The sequence below is a fragment of the Thamnophis elegans genome, chromosome 9 (assembly GCF_009769535.1).
Source record: "Thamnophis elegans isolate rThaEle1 chromosome 9, rThaEle1.pri, whole genome shotgun sequence".
Classification (NCBI taxonomy): domain Eukaryota; kingdom Metazoa; phylum Chordata; class Lepidosauria; order Squamata; family Colubridae; genus Thamnophis; species Thamnophis elegans.
In genome coordinates this window covers 57,157,762-57,176,022 of record NC_045549.1, presented here as the reverse complement: position 1 = coordinate 57,176,022, position 18,261 = coordinate 57,157,762, and the positions used below count along the sequence as shown (strand labels likewise).

At 38.3% G+C, this 18,261-nt stretch overlaps 1 protein-coding gene across 2 annotated transcripts in view; it reads right to left on the bottom strand.

Moving 5' to 3' along the window:
* The window catches only part of RAB28 (RAB28, member RAS oncogene family), an 83,865-nt gene extending 77,203 nt beyond the window's left edge, over positions 1-6,662 (bottom strand). The window contains exon 1 of one of the 2 annotated variants that reach the window (XM_032223894.1): positions 6,356-6,662. In XM_032223894.1, coding sequence (XP_032079785.1) covers positions 6,356-6,436 — 81 coding nt within the window. In that variant the 5' untranslated portion in view covers positions 6,437-6,662. The remainder of the gene's footprint in view (positions 1-6,355) is intronic. The other variant, XM_032223893.1, reaches the window with a different exon arrangement.
* Between the last annotated feature and the right edge of the window lie 11,599 nt (positions 6,663-18,261).

Sequence of the window (18,261 nt, the reverse complement as noted above, 5' to 3'; positions counted from 1 at the left end):
GCCTAAGTCACCCATGTGTTTTCCATGCCTAGTTTCTAGCCTAGTGCCTTCAATACTAGACTGAACTAGCTCTAGGCTAAAGTTCCTAAAACAATGAATCACACCAACATTTCTATTCCTGCCCTTCATTTAATTAACTGACCTACAATCACTGTCTTTTTGCATAGTTTTCTTCAGGCTTCTTTTTGTCTTCAGTGTTTCACCTACCCACAGTAAAATATTTCCAAATATCTCTATTTTGAATTTGTACTGAAAATATATGTATACATATACATTGTTTGATTTATATTTCTAGAAATAAACCCATGCATAGCACATAGAAAAAAAATATCTGATGTATTATTATCAAACTAAATTACATTATCAGTTGGCAAGCCATTATTTCCTGCTGTAATTCTAAATACATATTTTTCCAATTTCCATATACAGGTACCTAATGATCAAAATGGAGGTGAAGTTTACAAGTAATAACATTCTGAATTGCACCCAAGCTAAGGAATATACCATTGGCAATTACTTACTCTTCACTTTTCTACCATTAGAAAAGGAGTTCAGACTTCCTTCTTCAGTAAAGTTTTACTTTTGAGTTTTATAAAACTTCTTTCTTGGTAGACTTCTGCTCAGACTAGGTGGGAGGGCTCAGTGATGGTGGGATGAACTAAGGTAACCCTTGCTAGTATGAGCAAATGGGAAGAAGGGCAAGTGGGACATAGCAGATATGAAGAAAGCGAACCAAACCAACACAACAAACTTCCAATCAAACTTGGAAAGCGGCACTGTATGATCAAGAACACCTCATGGACACAGCTGAAACAACAACTGTGGATGTCAAAGGTCAGAACATACTGGACAGACACTGAACTTTCACAAACAGACCTGGAGCTGATGATGTAAACAGACAAGAGTAAAGACACTTATTCATTGAAAGTGTCAGTACTGAAAGAATTCCTAGGTTTACAAGGACATTTCCAATCAAAATATCCGGGGGGGGAGGGGATCAACCCATATTTTAATCTTAAAATACAAGAATCTGACAAGAAATTCACCAAATATCAACCCATATTTTAATCTTTTAAAAAATACAAGAATCTGACAATAATATTCAAGTTTACTGGCAAATAAGTTTTAAAAAGTGAAAGATCTATAATGGAATAACAAATGCCGAAAGTCATATTATAACTAATACTAAAAATATTAGTATAAATTCTTTAGAGATGTTTATGGAGTTATACACTTCTGAAAACATGCAAGAGGGGAAAAAATCAACTAACATCTCAACAAACTGAATTGTCCATAATTATTTTTAATGGATGCTCAATACTTCAATACTTGAGATTTCACAATCAAAAGCTGAATATATTTTTTAAGATTTTCCATTAGCAACTCCAGACCCTGATGAGTTACCAGTCAAATTCTGTAAGGCATTTGGATATTCTTATACTAGAATTTTTGACATTAAGCCATGTACTATATCAGGAAAATTGTCTTCCCTTATGCTGGCACTGTTCTATCCTGTTTACCAAACCAGGTAAAAAGACCCATTAGAAATTTCTTCTTATATGCCCATTTTTTTTAATCTTGATAATCAATTATTTATTGAACTATTTTATAATTTATATAATTACATATTTAAATTATATCATTTATAATTTAAGCCAATCATATTAGTTATAGGGAAGATTATTCATTCTGATCAATCATGTTTCACTCCAAAAAGTATATAGTCCTATCAGAAAATTGCTAACTACTATTCATTTTTTATAAAATCAACATTTATCTTCCTTATCAATAAACTGATTAGGTATCTTTTAAGCTTTTGTGTGGGGAGACTGTTTTCTTTATTGAAAACATATGGGTTTGCGGCGGAGAGAGGAGGTAAAGCATGGGAAATGTTTTGAGACACTCATCCTGAAGCTGCTGTCTTCCTCAGACTATTTTTATTAATAAAAAGATTACCAAAACCCAGTAGAGGCCTGCAGACTCTTGACTGCTAACTAATCACCACAGAGATCTAGTCCACGAGCATGGCATAAATGCCATCAGTGAATGAATCACTAAACTTCCTCATTGATGTTTCACAAATCCATCAGGGCTTCTCACAGCCAAACACATAGGTTATATGGAAGCCACTCAAGCATGGGCCCTACTCTAACTGGGCTCTTCCCCCAAAGATATTTTTGCCTTTGCAAAACTTTTTGTTGCTTGTCTGTCTCCTTTTTGGACCAGGGGTGTGGCAGGCCTCCCCAAGTCTCCCCTCATCCAAGACACCTTGTGTTCCGTTTAATGACAATGTAGAGTTATTTAATGACTGCATCAAAGAGAGCAGGGATGAGATAATTATAGTTAAGCAAGGCCATCTTGCCATCACGACTTTCAACCATAATGGGCAGGTTCCATTACAACTGCTGTTATTGAAACATTTAATAATAAGAGTTCTCAAAATTCTTATTGGATCAGGAAAGATTATAAAAATTATGTGAATAACTCTTCTATTTATAAATTAACTATGATGTAACCTATCGCTGAATGTTGAGATATATTATTCTATTGTTTCTTGTTGCCTTACAGAATATCAATGAGAAAAAATGAAAAATAAAATAAAAATATGGAAAGCAGGAAGTATGAACCAATGTTGAAAGTACTATTAAAATATAAAATAGGAAATGAAGTATATTAAACTGAATGTTTAGGTAGGCTGAAATGGGAAATCATTTTAAATGATTGTATTCAAAATTTGGGATCATATGAAAGAATGGAATGGCATTAATACTCAAAAAGGATATAACTAATAAACCCAATAAAAGAATCCTGTCCATTCAAATAGATGATATCCAAGTGCACACTCTTACTCCAAATGAAATGGAGGAAACACTTGTGATGATGGCCTCCTTGGACGCTTCTCTAAATGCCTCTTCGAACACCAGCTTGGAGGATGAGCCGATCCCAGGCACATCAGGGAGGAGGTACAGCACACATGGAGGCAGCCAGTGACCCCGAGATGGGATCAGCAAGACCAAATGTGGTGGAGCAGTCGCAGGGGGAGCAAGCAGATGATCAATTGGATGAGCATGGATCAGTTGAGACACAGCTGCAGGACCGCCTCAGGCGGACAAAGCACATAGCTGCAGCTGACCAGTGGTGACTCTGGATGAGGAACTACTCCCCAGAGATTTGGAAGCCCTCTTGACTAAAGGTTTTCAAAGATGTTCAGGTCATATAACCTGTTAGCTTAAAAAACATTATTTTTGCCTGCCTCTGGGACTCTTACAGAATAATAGGTCTGCATGAGAACAAAAGCCAAAGGGAATGGAGGACTTCTGAATGTCAGCTGACAGGCCCTGCTCTTTCTCCTTTGCACAGCACTGCCATGGCCTCCCGCACTGCGCTCTGTGACCTTTTTTAAGCTTTATTCTCTCATGGAACCCAACTAAGTTTTCATAAGATGCAAAACGTAGTGCAGCCAGTAAGTAGGCTCTGCATTGGCTGGAATAAACGTCTGGGCATAAAATCTGATTTTAACCTACAAAATCTATTTGGCACTCAGGACTGGGAGGGACTGTCTGCTTGAAAGTGATTCCCCATCCAGGACACATATCCACAGTATAAATAATGAACCTCTTCCCTACAGTAGAAACTTGGGAGAACAAGAGACCTGTGCTTTTCAAACGTTGCACTGAACCTCTGGAATAGCCTTGCACTGGCAATCCCGGTGACATAATTACTCCTAGCTTCAGAAAAGCTATAGAAAAAACAAATTCAAAAAGACCTTTTAGAGCAACATTCCCCAAGCTGTCTGTGTTGGCCCAGCATGGTGGAGGGGGTGGTTTTGTGCGAGGTGCAGTGCACACAGCTTTGAGTGAGCGGTGGGCAAGCACACAACTTGCACAAGTAGGGCTGCGAGCACTGATGCCCACGCTCATACAAGTGGGGGTGTGAGCACTGGTGCCCCCACTCCTCTGCATGAGTGGGGCTGCAAGGACTGGCACACGCTGCTCGTACAAGTGGGCCTGCATTTACGCAGCCCGGTTGCAAAAAGCCCATGATCCAGTAGTGGGTCTCAGCTCACAGATTGTGGATCCATTTGAGGTTAAAATCTGAACATCAGTAGACCTAATAATAATAGTTTTAATAGTGAGTCTTTATTATAATAATGCTAATAGGACTATTTGTGTTGTTATTTATTGATGTTTAATTATTTCATTTTTAACTGTAAACCACCACTAATCTTTGTAAAAGTCATTATTTAAAAATATAATAACTATTTAAATTAAGAATTAAATCAGTTAAATTGGAAAAATATTTAAAAGATTTTTTTTAATCTGAAAATTTACAGGAAAATGTATGGCTACTCTAATGTAAGTCAGATAATTTACAGACCTCTAGTATAAGCAAATGAGATTAAAAGGAAGAGGGAATTATTAGAGTAAAATTCTTCATAAACAAAAGTAGAGGAAAAAAATATTCATACAAAGAGAATATATTCAGGAACCAAAGTGTTCTAGCTGTCTTATAGAAAAGGACTAAGTACAGATGAAATAAACACTGAACAGTTTAAAGCGATAACATGAAGGATGTGGCCAGACATTGGTAGAAACAGCCTCTAGGACTGACAGGAAGCAACTTTGGCAATTTGGGGGAGGGGGAGCGCACAGGAGTTCAAGGACCCCAAGGTGCCAGGAGTATCCATCCTCCCACCTACCCATTGAATGATTGAGGTGAATCAGTATGATTGACAGAATGACAGGGTTGACAGTGCAGGAAGGAGGGAGGTCAGGGTTGGGAATAGAAGACCACCTCACAAAGTTTAGAGGAGTGTCAAACTCACGTCATCACGGCGATGTCACAACACACATCACAACTTTTTTCCCCTTTGCTAAACGGGCATGGACGTGGCCAGAATATGATGCATCCGGCCTGTTGGCCAGGAGTTTGACAGCCCTGGTTTAGAGTGAGAGAACCAATCCAGGTAGTCATGGGTAGGGGAAGAAACAGGAGCCATAGGGCAGGCCTTTACAGGTGAAGAGGTTCCTGATACTTAATAACAGTGGTATGTTCTGGGGTTCCAAGCTCACACCAGATGCTGAATAGTTGACCTTTGGAGGCCCAGGCCTTTGGCTGTTGCTGATGAACACCAAGTGTATTAACAAGGGTCCCCTCATTTGTAAGGGACTGGATGACACTAGATGGGAGTAGTTCCCTCTTGGGAGACATGCCCGAGGGTTTAGGGTTTGGTCCTAGGCAGGGGTCTAGGACAACTCGCCATGACCAACTTGTTGCAGCCATCTTGCCACGGAACAATCCATATGGGATAATTCAACTGAATGTTATCTGCCATTGTTTCTTCTACATTATTTCCATTTTTGTCAATAGAAATAATGTACAAGAAACAGTAGTGGATAGTATTTATCGCATTGAGTTATCCCATGTGGATTTTCCACAAGGACTTGTCCAATAGCGAGTTGGCCACAGCGAGATGGCCATGGTGAGTTGTCTCATTCCATAGCCATTTATTTGTGCATATGATATGCAAAGACTTTTATTACTGAAATTATGGCAACTGTTGAAATGATAAACTGTGATAAAGAATGCAAATATGCTATACCATGCTTTATTGATGGTGCTTTTATGTTGCCTAATAACAAGGGTTCTCTGTTGTGATAGAAAAGCCAAATTGAAATGTTGGTCAAAACAGGCTTCTCTCACAATGTATGTGCCCACTAAGGTCAGCCTCCTTCATTGGAGACTATGGCAATAGTCCTCTACTAGTCTACCTACCTTTCTGCACCCGGCAAAACAATGTTTACAACAATTGGCACGTTTACAAATCAGAGGAATCCTATTCAGCAGATACTTGAAACAGAATCAGAAAAATAAAGCCAACAATGCTGTATTGTTGCTAGGCCGACGTTTTATTCATTTCAAGGAATAACTTGCAACACCTTCACAGATTTCAAATCCAGAATACTGTTATTTCAAGGCACTGAAAGAGCTATTTTATTGCAACATAAATTAGAACAGCATTTACATCACAGGGCCAGCTCTCATTGAACACATATGTTGGAATTACAGTATACCACTTAAAGGAGGAAACGGTTCCCTAATTTCATTAGAGGGGGAATACTTCATCATGAACATCCTTTCCAAACAGATTAATTTAATCGTCCCTCCAAGATGTTTATGAGATTAGCAATTTCCCTTTCCACCCCGCCTAATCCCTGACAACCGTCCCCAAGAAGGTGGTGGTGGTGGGATTCAAACATTTTTACTAGGGGTTCTGTGGCCGTGGTGTGTCTACACGCACACCCACACCGATACGCCCCTGGGGACCCGCACCCTCCTCGCTCTCTGGACTGACCTTGCCGGAGGCGCCATCGCCCAACAACACGAACTTGAGCTGCCTGTTGGCGCCTTCATCCTCCGACTCCGAGTCCGACATCGCCCGCAATCCAGTGCAGGAAGTCACCTTCAGAGGGGCCCCAAAGACCGCCGCACCGCCGCCATCTTGTCCATTCTGTTGCCCAGGAGCCGTTGGACTGGACCAACGCTCCAGCAAGCCGATGGGGAGGGAAGCGGCGGCGCTGCGGAAGAGGAACGGCCACGGAACGCGGTGCAGAGGAAGCAATTAGGAGAAAAATGAACCGCGGCTGCCCGTGATCAGTCCCCCCTCTCTACATCGATGGTTTGTCCCACAAAAATAACTGGATCCCATATACTGCCTATGGCCACCGGGGGCGGGGTAACGGGTGGTAAAGACACGCCCCTTCACTTGCGCAGTGTGCGCGGCGACTTTGGCCGGTCCGTGGGAAACCAATACCTTGAATGCATGTGGAAGAAACCGACGTGAATTACTGTATTTCTGGGGGGGGAAATGATATAGCCGCACATCTCATGCACCTTAACGTTGGGACGCTTGAAACAATTCAGAACCGTTTGTATTCTGTCTAGGGCCAGGTAGAGCAGCTGCATTTGAAACAGATAATTGACAACAGAAAAACGACCTAGTGGTCCATCCATTCTGCCCTTTGGGTTTTTTTAAAAAAAATATTGGTTTTTAATTATTTTTATTTGTAATTTTTATTTTACTTTTTAAATTTTTGTCGATAAAAGACATGTTTTTATCCCAAATATGTTTAAGCTCAACTATTGATGAGTAACTCACTATCTCTGCCAGAAGTTGATTCCAAGCTTCCACTATCGTTTCTGTGAATACTTTCTAACATTATGTTTTAGCTTCTCAGTTTGAGGTTATGCTCCCATGTTCTTGATTTTTGCTTAATATTGAAAATACTGCCTTCTAGAATCTTATTCACACAATATATTTAAAGGTTTCAATTATAGCAATAGTTAGCAATAGTTAGACTTATATACCGCTTCATAGGGCTTTCAGCCCTCTCTAAGCGGTTTACAGAGTCAGCATATTGCCCCCAACAACAATCCGGGTCCTCATTTTACCCACCTCGGAAGGATGGAAGGCTGAGTCAACCTTGAGCCTGGTGGGATTTGAACAGCCGAACTGCTGAACTGCAGTCAGCTGAAGTAGCCTGCAGTGCTGCATTTAACCACTGCGCCACAGGCTCCTGAATTATGTCACACACACCCTTTTTTTTTCCTTTCTGTCCATGCTGTACTTATTCAGTTACTCCAATCTCTCTGGGTATCTCAATCTTATAAATACCTTTTTTTGAGTGAGGTCTCTAGAACTTTATAGTATTCAAATGGAATTTGACTAAAGCCCTACATAACAGGATTAGGACCTCCTTTTTTTCCTGTTGGTGATCTCTCTAGTGATGCATCCCAGAATTTTGTTTGCCTTCACAGCCACAATGTTTATTCATTTTGCAGTCATCTGCTATGAGCACACCTAAATCCTTTTCTTTCTTTTTATAAATAATTTTTTATTTTTCAATTACAAAAACAAACATTCCATCTTTCCTTATGCAATGTGTCGTCTGGGTACAAACATCTCTGTGCAACATGGTTCCTCATTTGCCACATCTTTCACATTCATATTATCATTATTTCCCTAGACTTAATACTATAATATATTGAACATTTAAACAGTTTAAAACACTCAATTTTTCTTCTTTATATCTTCTAGTGATAGTACCATATTAACATTAAACATCATTATTCTCATCATACACATACTAACATTTTCATCTTATTTATATCTCTATCTTAATATATTTTCTACTTATTTTCTAGCCTCATTCATTTCAAAGTCCTTTTTTATTCTCCAGCCATTGGTAAAATATTTCCCAAATCATATAATATTTGGTTTGCTCTTCCCCCTTAAATCTATTCATTTCTGCACATTGTAATATTTTCCTTATCATCTTCTCTTCAATAGGAATCTACACTTTTCCAATGTTGTTCAAATACAATTCTAGCTGTGGTTAATACATGAATGATTAAATATACATTATCTTTATTATAAATTTCAGGTAGAATTGCTAGCAGAAATGTTTCTGGTTTCAACTCAATACATTGTTGTGTCATCTCTTCCAACCATATCTTAATTTTTGTCCAATATTTCTTTGCTTCTCCACATGTCCACCATGTGTGATAGTAAGATCCAGGTATTTGGTGGAACTTCCAACATTTAGTTGAATTATCTTAAACATCTTTGCCAACCTCAGTAGTGGTAGATGCCTTCTGTAAAACATCTTATACAAATTCTCTTTATATGCAGTTGACATTGTTAATTTATAATGCCTGTCCCACAATTTCTACCATTTATCTAATTCTATCGTATAGCCAAAGTTTTTCACCCATGCTATCATTGTCTCTTTTACTTGTTCCTCTTCCAGTTTTATGCCCAATAAGTAATTATACAATGTCTTTATTAACCTTTTTTCTGTTCCTGTTAAGATTTCATCTAACCGTTAATTCTTTGTAAAACCCTGTAATTTAGCATCTTTCTCATATCTAGACTGTATCTGCACATGAGAATACCACATTATATCAATCATTTGCTCACTCTTTTCTTTCATTTTAAGTCCCCCTTCTTCATTCAAGATATCTTTATATCTGACAATGTTTCCCATATTAATAATATTTGGGTGAATCAATGCTTCCATTGTTGAAAGCCAACCAGTATCCTCAAATAATGTTGTTCTTTAATTTTCTCCCACACCAATAATAATGCATTCCTTATATAATGTCTCTGAAAATATTCATGTATCTTATTTTTCCCATACCATAAGAATGCGTGCCAGCCCAGTTGTAAATTGTGTCCTTCCAACATCAATAATCTTATATTCCTCAGTACAATCCACTCTTTCATCCATGTCATCCATCTATATCAGTACTGTCGCCTGATAGTACAATTCCCAGTTTGGTAGTGCAAAGCCTCCTCTATTTATTACATCGCATCATTTTTAGACCAATTCTTGCTTTTCTTCCCTTGCCAAATATACTTATGTATTATTTTATTAAGTTCCTCAAAATATTTCTTTTCCAATTTTAACGGAATTCTCTGGAATAGATACAATAATCCTGGCAGTATATTCATTTTAATAGTTGCTATTCTTCCTACCAAAGATAATTTTAGATTCTTCCATTTTTCCAGATCTACTTGGATTTGCTTCAACAATTTATAGTAATTATCTTCCTTAATTATTACACATCTTGCTGTCAACTGGATCCCTAAATATTTAACTTTCTTTACTATCTGAATGTCTACCCTCTTTATTAATTCTCTTTTTTACTTATCTCTGAGATTTTCAACTAAAATCTTAGTTTTCTCTTTATTTATTTTCAAACCTGCCACTTCTCCATATTTTTCTATTTTTTCTATTAATTTGGGCCCTGTTGTTAATGGCTCTTCGAAAATAAAGGCTTCATCATCTGCAAACACCTGCAATTTTTATTGTTCCTCCATGCCTTTTATCTCTAGGTCTTGACTAATATTTCTATTCAGTACTTACAATGTCATATAAATAATAATGGAGACAGAGGGTATCCTTGTCTTGTATCTTTCTTAATACTAACTTTCTCAGTCATATCTCCATTTACCATCACTTTTGTGGTTTACTTATGGTATATCGCCCTTATGCATTTCAACAAATCTCTCCCCCAAATCTTATCTTTTTTAACTGTGCTAACATCAATTGCCAATTCACATTGTCAAATGCTTTCTGTGCATCTAAGAAGACCATTTGCTTCTCTGGATGTGCTTCATAATACTCCAAAGTATTCAAGATTGGCCAGCAAACTCGCCTGACCTGATCCCCCTAGAGAATTTATGGGGCATTGCCAAGAGAAAGATGAGAGACATGAGACCGAACAGTGCAGAAGACCTGAAGGTCGCTATTGCAGCATCCTGGTCTTCCATAACAGCTCAGCCACAGGCTGATAGCTTCCATGCCATGCCGTATTGAGGCTGTGATTGCTGCGAAAGGAGCCCAAACCAAGTACTGAGTTCCTCCATGCCTAAGCATATGCATGCTTATATTTTTCAGAGGTCCGATATTGTTCTATGTACAATCCTTGTTTTATTGATTGCATGTAATATTCTAATTTTCTGAGATTGTGGATTTGGGGTTTTCATGAGCTGTAAGCCATAATCATCACAATTATGACAAATCACGGCTTCAGCTATCTTGCTTTGTATGTAATGGGTCTATCTCATTAGTTTCACCTTTTAAGTTGCATTATTGAAATAAATGAACTTTTGCACAATATTCTAATTTTTCGAGTTTCACCTGTATGTTCTTCTACTGATGCTTTAACTGTTTCAGATATTTTAGGTATTTCCGCCTTTTCTGAATATTGTTTTATTTTATCTTCTGATATTAAGTTTTGCTCATAAACTTCTAATAGTTCTAAATCACTTTCTTTTTCTCTTATTTTGGTAGTGAATTTCCCCTTCATTGTCCATTAATTTATCTATCAATTTCTCTCTTTTTCTCTTTTTTTAACTGGTATGCCAACCGTCTTCCTGGTTTGTTAGCATTTTCAAAAAAAATGTTTAACACTTTTAATTTTGTGTGCTAATTATTCTTTATCCATTAATCTCATTTTATGTTTCATTAAGTCCATTTGATTATTTCCATTTTTTTGTGGCTCATTTTGTAATTCTATCTCTAAAGCCTTATATTCTTCTTCTAATATTCTTTGATTTTGTTTCTTCTTTCTGTTCTACTTCTCTTTGTATGTTATAACTAATCCTCTAACATATGCCTTGGATGTGTCCCATACATTTTGTAGTGATGTTTCTTCTTTTCTATTCTCTTTGAAGAAAAAAATCTAGTTCTCTTTCCATAAATTAAATACATTCCTTTTCTTTTAATATTTCTTGGTTCACTGTCCATCTCAATGCTCTTTTTTGTCCTTTCCATATGTTTAATTGGATTATGATATGCCCCTTTGCTTATTTCAATACTTATTTCTTGTACATTGGCTTTCAATTCTGCTGTCATCCATATCATATATCTACCTTTCACCAAGACATATGTCTGTTTGAGTAAAATGAATATTGGTTTTCTTTGGGATTCATTTCATGCCAAACATCTTGAATAGCTAGTTCTTCCACCATTCTTGAAAAGACTTTAGGGAGTGTTTTCCTTGCTTTTTTATTTACTTTTCTAGTTTTTTAGTCTATTTCCATATTTACAATTGCATTAAAGGCTCCCAGGATACAAATATTTTCATGTTCCAATTCTGTTATTTTTTTAATGGAGTGCTGTATAGAAATCCTCTTGGTTGATATCTGGTGCATAGATTGCTACCAAAAGTATCAATTTATCATTCATCATTATTTCTACCATCAAAATTCTTCCTTACTCATCTGTAAAAACTTGTTTGGCATTTATTGTTTCTTTTATATTCAAAGCTATTCCCCTTTTATTTTGTAGTGATAAAACAGTATATAATTTCCCAATTTTAGGATATTCCAATACTTTCATATGTTGTTTTTTATGTATACTTCTTGCAAACAAGTTATGTCTAATTTTAATTTTTCTAATCTATGGAAAATATTTTTCCTTTTTATCTCCGAATTCAGTCCATTTATATTGATCGACATTAATTTAAAGTCTTCTTCCATGGTTATTTATAGATAGGTTTTGTTGCTCTAGTCGTTCTTATCTCTCTTGGTTCTTTTGCTCTTGCTCCTTCTCTTAGCATTACTTCCTCCCGGTCTCTTTCATCTTCTTTTTCTTTTTGTATGTCCTTATCTTCCATCCCTCCTTCTTGTTGTCTTGGCTCTTTATCACTTATTCTCATTTCCTCTTGCGGTCCAAAATATTGTTCATAAAATTGTTCTGCTTTCTCTTTGGAACCCAGTCTGTGTCTTTGCTCCATCCAATCACCAATATTCCCTCTGGAATCAGCCATCTGAAATTTACTCCAGGCTTGATTAGTTGTCTTGTTAAGAACTGGTATACTCTCCTCATTTCTCTTACTCTCCTCAGAACCTGTTTTAATATTACAATTTCCTTCTTGTATTTTAAAGGTTCATCTCTCACTCTTAAAACTTCTGTCTTCATTGGGTTTTTTGTAAATCTCACATGGACCTCTCTGGGAAGTTTGTATCTCGCTGCACATCTAGTGTTGACTCTAAATATCTCATCAATATTTCCCAAAAGTTTTTGTTTGACCATCTCTAGGGCTCCTGTCAGTAACTCTGCCATTATTTCTGCTAGATTTTCTCCTTTTTCTTCCTCTATATTCTGAAATCGCAGATAATAGTCAGCCCAATCTATTTTGAGTGAAATTATTATTCTTTCTTATTTTTATCTGCCAGTGTAAGTCAATCATCAACTTCATTTACTTTTTTCTCTGTGTGTTCAACTTTTTTTCTACTTTCTGTATACGTTCATTATTTGCCATCATTTGTTGGACTTTCTCTATTTTATGTTCTACTTTCTCTAATTTATCATCCACTTTCCCTATTTTTTCTTTCACTTCTTTAAAATCCTCATGGAGCATTGAATTATTTCTTTCAATTCTGACTGCATTGCATTCACTTTCTCTATAGGAGCCAAGGTGGCGCAGTGGTTAAATGCAGCACTGCAGGCTACTGCTAGATCAGCAGGTCAGCGGTTCAAATCTCACCGGCTCAGGGTTGACTCAGCCTTCCATCCTTCCGAGGTGGGTAAAATGAGGACCCAGATTGTTGGGGGCAATATGCTGACTCTCTGTAAACCGCTTAGAGAGGCCTGAAAGGCCTATGAAGCGGTATATAAGTCCACTGCTAAGTCCACTGCTATCTTGTTGATCTAGTGTGGCCAAGGTCTTCTGTCCAGAGGGCCTTGAGGCTGCTGAAGAAATTGTTGATGATGGTGCCGATGCTGTTTTCTACATCTTGAGTCTTTTAAAATCTTTTTAATATTTATAATCCACCACAAAGGGGAAAAAAGAAAAAAAAATCTCCAATTGTAATACAAAAAAGCAAGAGAATAGACAAAAAAAACCAAAAGAAAAAATCACAAATCACTTATAATCCAAAAATCCAAGGGTTCCAAAATTTCAATCTCTTGACCCCACTTCTATGTTGTTTCTTGTTGTCTTCAGGTTCTTCCAACCCTAATTCTTTAATATCCAGCCAAAAGGAATAATATGTCAATAAATTGTAATCCATTTAGGCCCATCAAATCCAATTGTTTTTTATTTCTTTAAGAAAAGAAAAAAAGAAAAAAAGTTCCCAGAACCAGAGAAAAAATAAAAATAAAATAAAGAAAAATAAAGTCTTTTACTGTCTATATTCCCTTTGAGTTTCAAGAGCTAAGCTATTTAATAATACGTTTCAAGCTTACACTCTCTATCTTAATTTTCAGTTTCCAATCACACCAACTTGTATTACCAAAATTATTTCTAGTGGCCGCTTATCTTTCTTTACACATTTTCTCAAGGCTGACTCTGCAGCTACAGCTGTGGCTCCCAATCTCAACTGCCAACCTCTGCCAGTAGATGACACTCTGGCTCTGCTACTCACTCTATCCTCCTAGCCTTCTCTTTCCAACAGTATATTCGGTTCAGTCTTTGGTCTTTAAACAAAAATAAAGCAAAATAAAATAGGAACAGAAGGCAATTCAGCTTATCCAAGTATTGGGAAAATTCAATACTTTTCTACAGTCCAATAATATGTTTAGGATATCCAGTTTAGCTTTTAAGGTATTTTCACTCTTTCTAAAAGTTCCTCCAATCTCACTTCCTGTTTTAAGAATAGCTCACAAAGGCTCTTCTTGCCGCTGCACGGGGGGGGGGGAGGAAACAAATCCATCTTCTTCTTGGAGTCCCACTTTCACTAGCTATTTCCCAGGAGGGACTCTTAATTCTGTTTCCAATAAAATGTAAGTTGGAAATCTCTCACTCAGATTGATCACACTGACAGTCTCTCTCTTTAATGCTTCCCTTCTGTAGCTGCCCCAGCTTTGGTCCAGCATGTGATGGCTGTTGTTTCCATTCTGTTGAGTTTGCGAGCCTTATCTGAGATAATCAGGGCTCCCTAAGATCTACAGAACGCGCCCTTTTCTTCCCCATCCCTACGAGGCGATTCCGGTCCGAATGGACCATCCTGGCAGTAGGATTCAACACTCTCCCCCAGGAACTCCCAAGGGATGCGTTGTCTTGCCACAACGTTAGCCACACCCCTCCTAAATCTTTTTCTTCTGTTGCTCTGTACCCCCAATACTATATTCTGCCAGAGGATTTTTTTTTCCCCCAAAATGCATGATATTGACATTTGGAAACATTGAAGTGTAGTTTTCACATTTTTTACCACTCGTTTTCATGTTATGCATACCCCCAGCAACTCTATTATACACCTTTGTGTCCTCAGCAAAAAGACTAACCTTATCTAATAATCCTTCTCTTTTACCACTTACATGCACATTGAACAGAACAGGATCTAGGACTGAGCCTTGTGGTACATTGCTTGTGATTGGTCTCTGGTTCAAATCGTGCTTCAATAACAGTTACACACTGGGATCGATCCCTGAACCAACTTCCTATCCACTGAATCACCCAGTGGTTAAGCCCTACCCTGTGCAACTTTTTAATGAGCTCGTTAATCCTTTTTTTTAGGAGTGATTCCATTAACTTTACTACTACAGATTTTAAGCTCACCAGTCTAAGTTTCCAACTTCTTCCCTAGCCGCCTTCTTGTGGATAGGTACAATATTAGTTGTTTGGCAGACTTGTTAGAAGAGACTGGTTAAACAGATCAGTTACTGGTCCAGCAAGCACACCTAGAAGTTCCCTCAGAACTCTGGGATGAATAATATCTGGATCATTGCATTATTCAGCTTTAAGCAGGCTAGCTCCCACACTTCTAAAAACCCAGGAAAAGAACCTCCCCTGCTAGGACTATTATGATCCTCTAGCTTATTTTTGTTACATTTTGTTTTGGCATCTATTTCTGAGAAGACTGAACAGATAGATGTATTTGTTTTGATAGTTTGCTATAACCAGGTCTCCCTTAATATAATAATTTGCCTTTTTTATTTTAGTAATTACATAGTTTTTCTCCTTTATATTTCTCCTTATATATATATAAGCCATATTTCCACTGTTCTTATATCTGGTACATGCTATTTTCTTCTTCTTTACTACTTACATTTACTGTGAACTAGAGAGGATTCTCTTTCTTTTGCTTTCATTAATGTGCCTCAGAGATGGGTTGCTACCATTTCGCACCAGTTTGGGCAAACTGGTAGTAGAAATTGCCACTGGGTCACTGAACCTGTAAGGGATGGCAGCCTCGTCATGCCCCTGAACTGGTTCCCCGGTTGCTGCCACATTTTTTGTGGGGGACATTTTTAATGTTCTGTGCATGCACAGACCTATTTACAGGCACCCCTGCTCTAGACAAGCAATCTGTATATGTAAAGTTGCAGTCTGTATACAAATAGGACAATATTCAAACTTAAAAAGAGTACCATGAAAAATAGCTGTAAAACAAGTGTTTCATTTAACTAAAGCAGACATCCTAAAAGTAAAATTGCAATCACACAAGTATGAACTACTGCTGTTTTCAAGCTACTGCTGTTTTTAAAACTACACTCTGGGTCAGATACACAATTCTAATCAGATGCTCTCACAATGTGAACTTCACAGAGTAAACATATCGAGTTCATATGACCCTTATATACCACACTAATAAGGAAACCCATCAAAGCCTATTCTCCACTGACTGGAGAACTGGGAGTCGTAGCCTGACTGAGGGGGCAGTTGGACAGTCTCTGAGAGAGACAAGACTCTGATTTCTGTTAAATGCATAGACTGATGGGTTCTAAGAGGTGTGTCCTGCAACCCTTCTGATGCATGAATACAATAATTTTTCTTTACTCCAGGTGTAACATTTTAATTTCAAAATATGATGTATAATAATATGGTTTGAAAGAGATAAAATAAAGAAATAAAATAAAAACCATTCATAGAGTTCAGGAGGTCTAGCACTTAAGCACTTAGCCTTATTTTAAGGGAGGTGTTATTATTTTTGAGTTGCAGGAGGCAGCGAGCGTGGTCACCTCATGGCTGCTGCTGTGTTGCAATATTTTCGGGGAGGGCTTATTTTCAGGAGAGGGTTTATTTTAGTGCATGCGCTTTTTGTTCCTTGTCATTCATTCCCTTTGAATCCTGTGTGACTTGAAAGACATCATTCCATCACGTTTGCCTGCCAGTAGCTGCATCTTTGGGTTCTTATAAGATCATACTTGTCTGTAAGTAGTAATATCTGGCCACTTTGGCTTTGATTGCCTTCATTTCCAGTAGCTTTTGGTTTTTCCAAGACTCAGGGTCTTCTTCCATGATTTTTGCTCTCATACAATTTACAATATGTTCAAAATATCTATTTTTTTCAGTTTTATTATTAGTATTGCTAATAAACAGGCCAGCTTTATTTCATGTAATATTGAAAGAACTGAATGATCAGTTCTTCTTGTGGTCCAAGGCATTCTCAATAATTATCTGTAAATCAAAGCCTCTGTTTTATTTTGTTTCTGATGAAGCCATGTATTGTGAAGATTAGAACTATGATCTCCTTTATACCTCCTCCCCCAATAGTATTACAGTAAATAAATAAGGGGAGACTTTGTTTTCCTACATATTGCTTCTACTATGACATCACACAAATTCGTCAGAAGGCAGGTAAGCTAATCTCATTTCCACAGACTGGAAGGGAGCATGGTTTCGTGTGCTGCCTGCACCTTGTTGGTGGATTTTGCTTGTTTCTGTGGCCGACTTGCTGTCATGTCGCAGATTGGTGCTGGTCCACAGACCAGGGGTTGAAGTCCCCTAGTTTACATAGTCAAAAGTCTTTCAATTAAAAAAGGACCCAACTGTTCCCAGATAACAGGGCAAGACCTCTGCCTGGGCATCTCCATGGATGGAATCCAACTGGCAACAGGTCTGAGGACTTTGTAGATCAGTTGTTGAACAAACTCCTGTGCCCGGGCTCAAATCGCCTGAGCCTCCAAATCCAGGAGGGAACAGGAAACCTGAAACAGGGCTGCTGGATGGCACTTTGAGATACTGTTTCGCCACTCTTACCACCACAAGGTAGGCCTTAATATTGGCTCCTGTCTTGTCCGATCAGAATCATCCTTTGTCTTCCTCCAGCTGTGCTCTACGCATGTCTTGGCCCTTTTTAGAACCTGTAACTCCTCTGAATCACGGGGAGGATCAGTAATGATGAGTCAAGAGACGCCGCATGGGTGTAATCCTGCCCAAAGCCACAGCCATCCTTAGATTCCAGATTGCCACCACGGCTTCAGCAGGACCATGCAGCAACACCTCCAGGATATCCCTCAATTTCCTCTAGAACCCATCACGGTCTATCAGTTACTGGAGGTAGACCATTCAAATGAATCCAGCCTCTCTGCAGAGAGGGCTTCAGGGATGGACACCAGGGCGTGATCTGATCATGACAAGGGAGATAATCTTAATTTCCCCACCAGGTTATATTGTCATTGTTCTGACAAGAAGATTACATCTGGTGTGTGACCACTCTACTGAGTTGGACTGCTTCTGAGGCTGCCTGCAGAGATGGCAGATTGAAGTTCCCCAGAACCATAAGTCTTGGGAACTCCACTGCCAGCCCAACAGGGCCTCCAGCAGCTCAGGCAGGGAGTTTGCTACACAGCAGGGAGAATGGTATACTAGCAACGATCCCATCTTATCTCATCAGCCTAATTTCAGAAACAGGATCTCACAACCAGAACCTTGTGGAGCAAGACTCCTGAAAGCCAAAAGAGACACTCTGATAATCACTGACATCCTACCTCCCCTGCCCTGGGGTCTTGGCTAGTGCCAAAC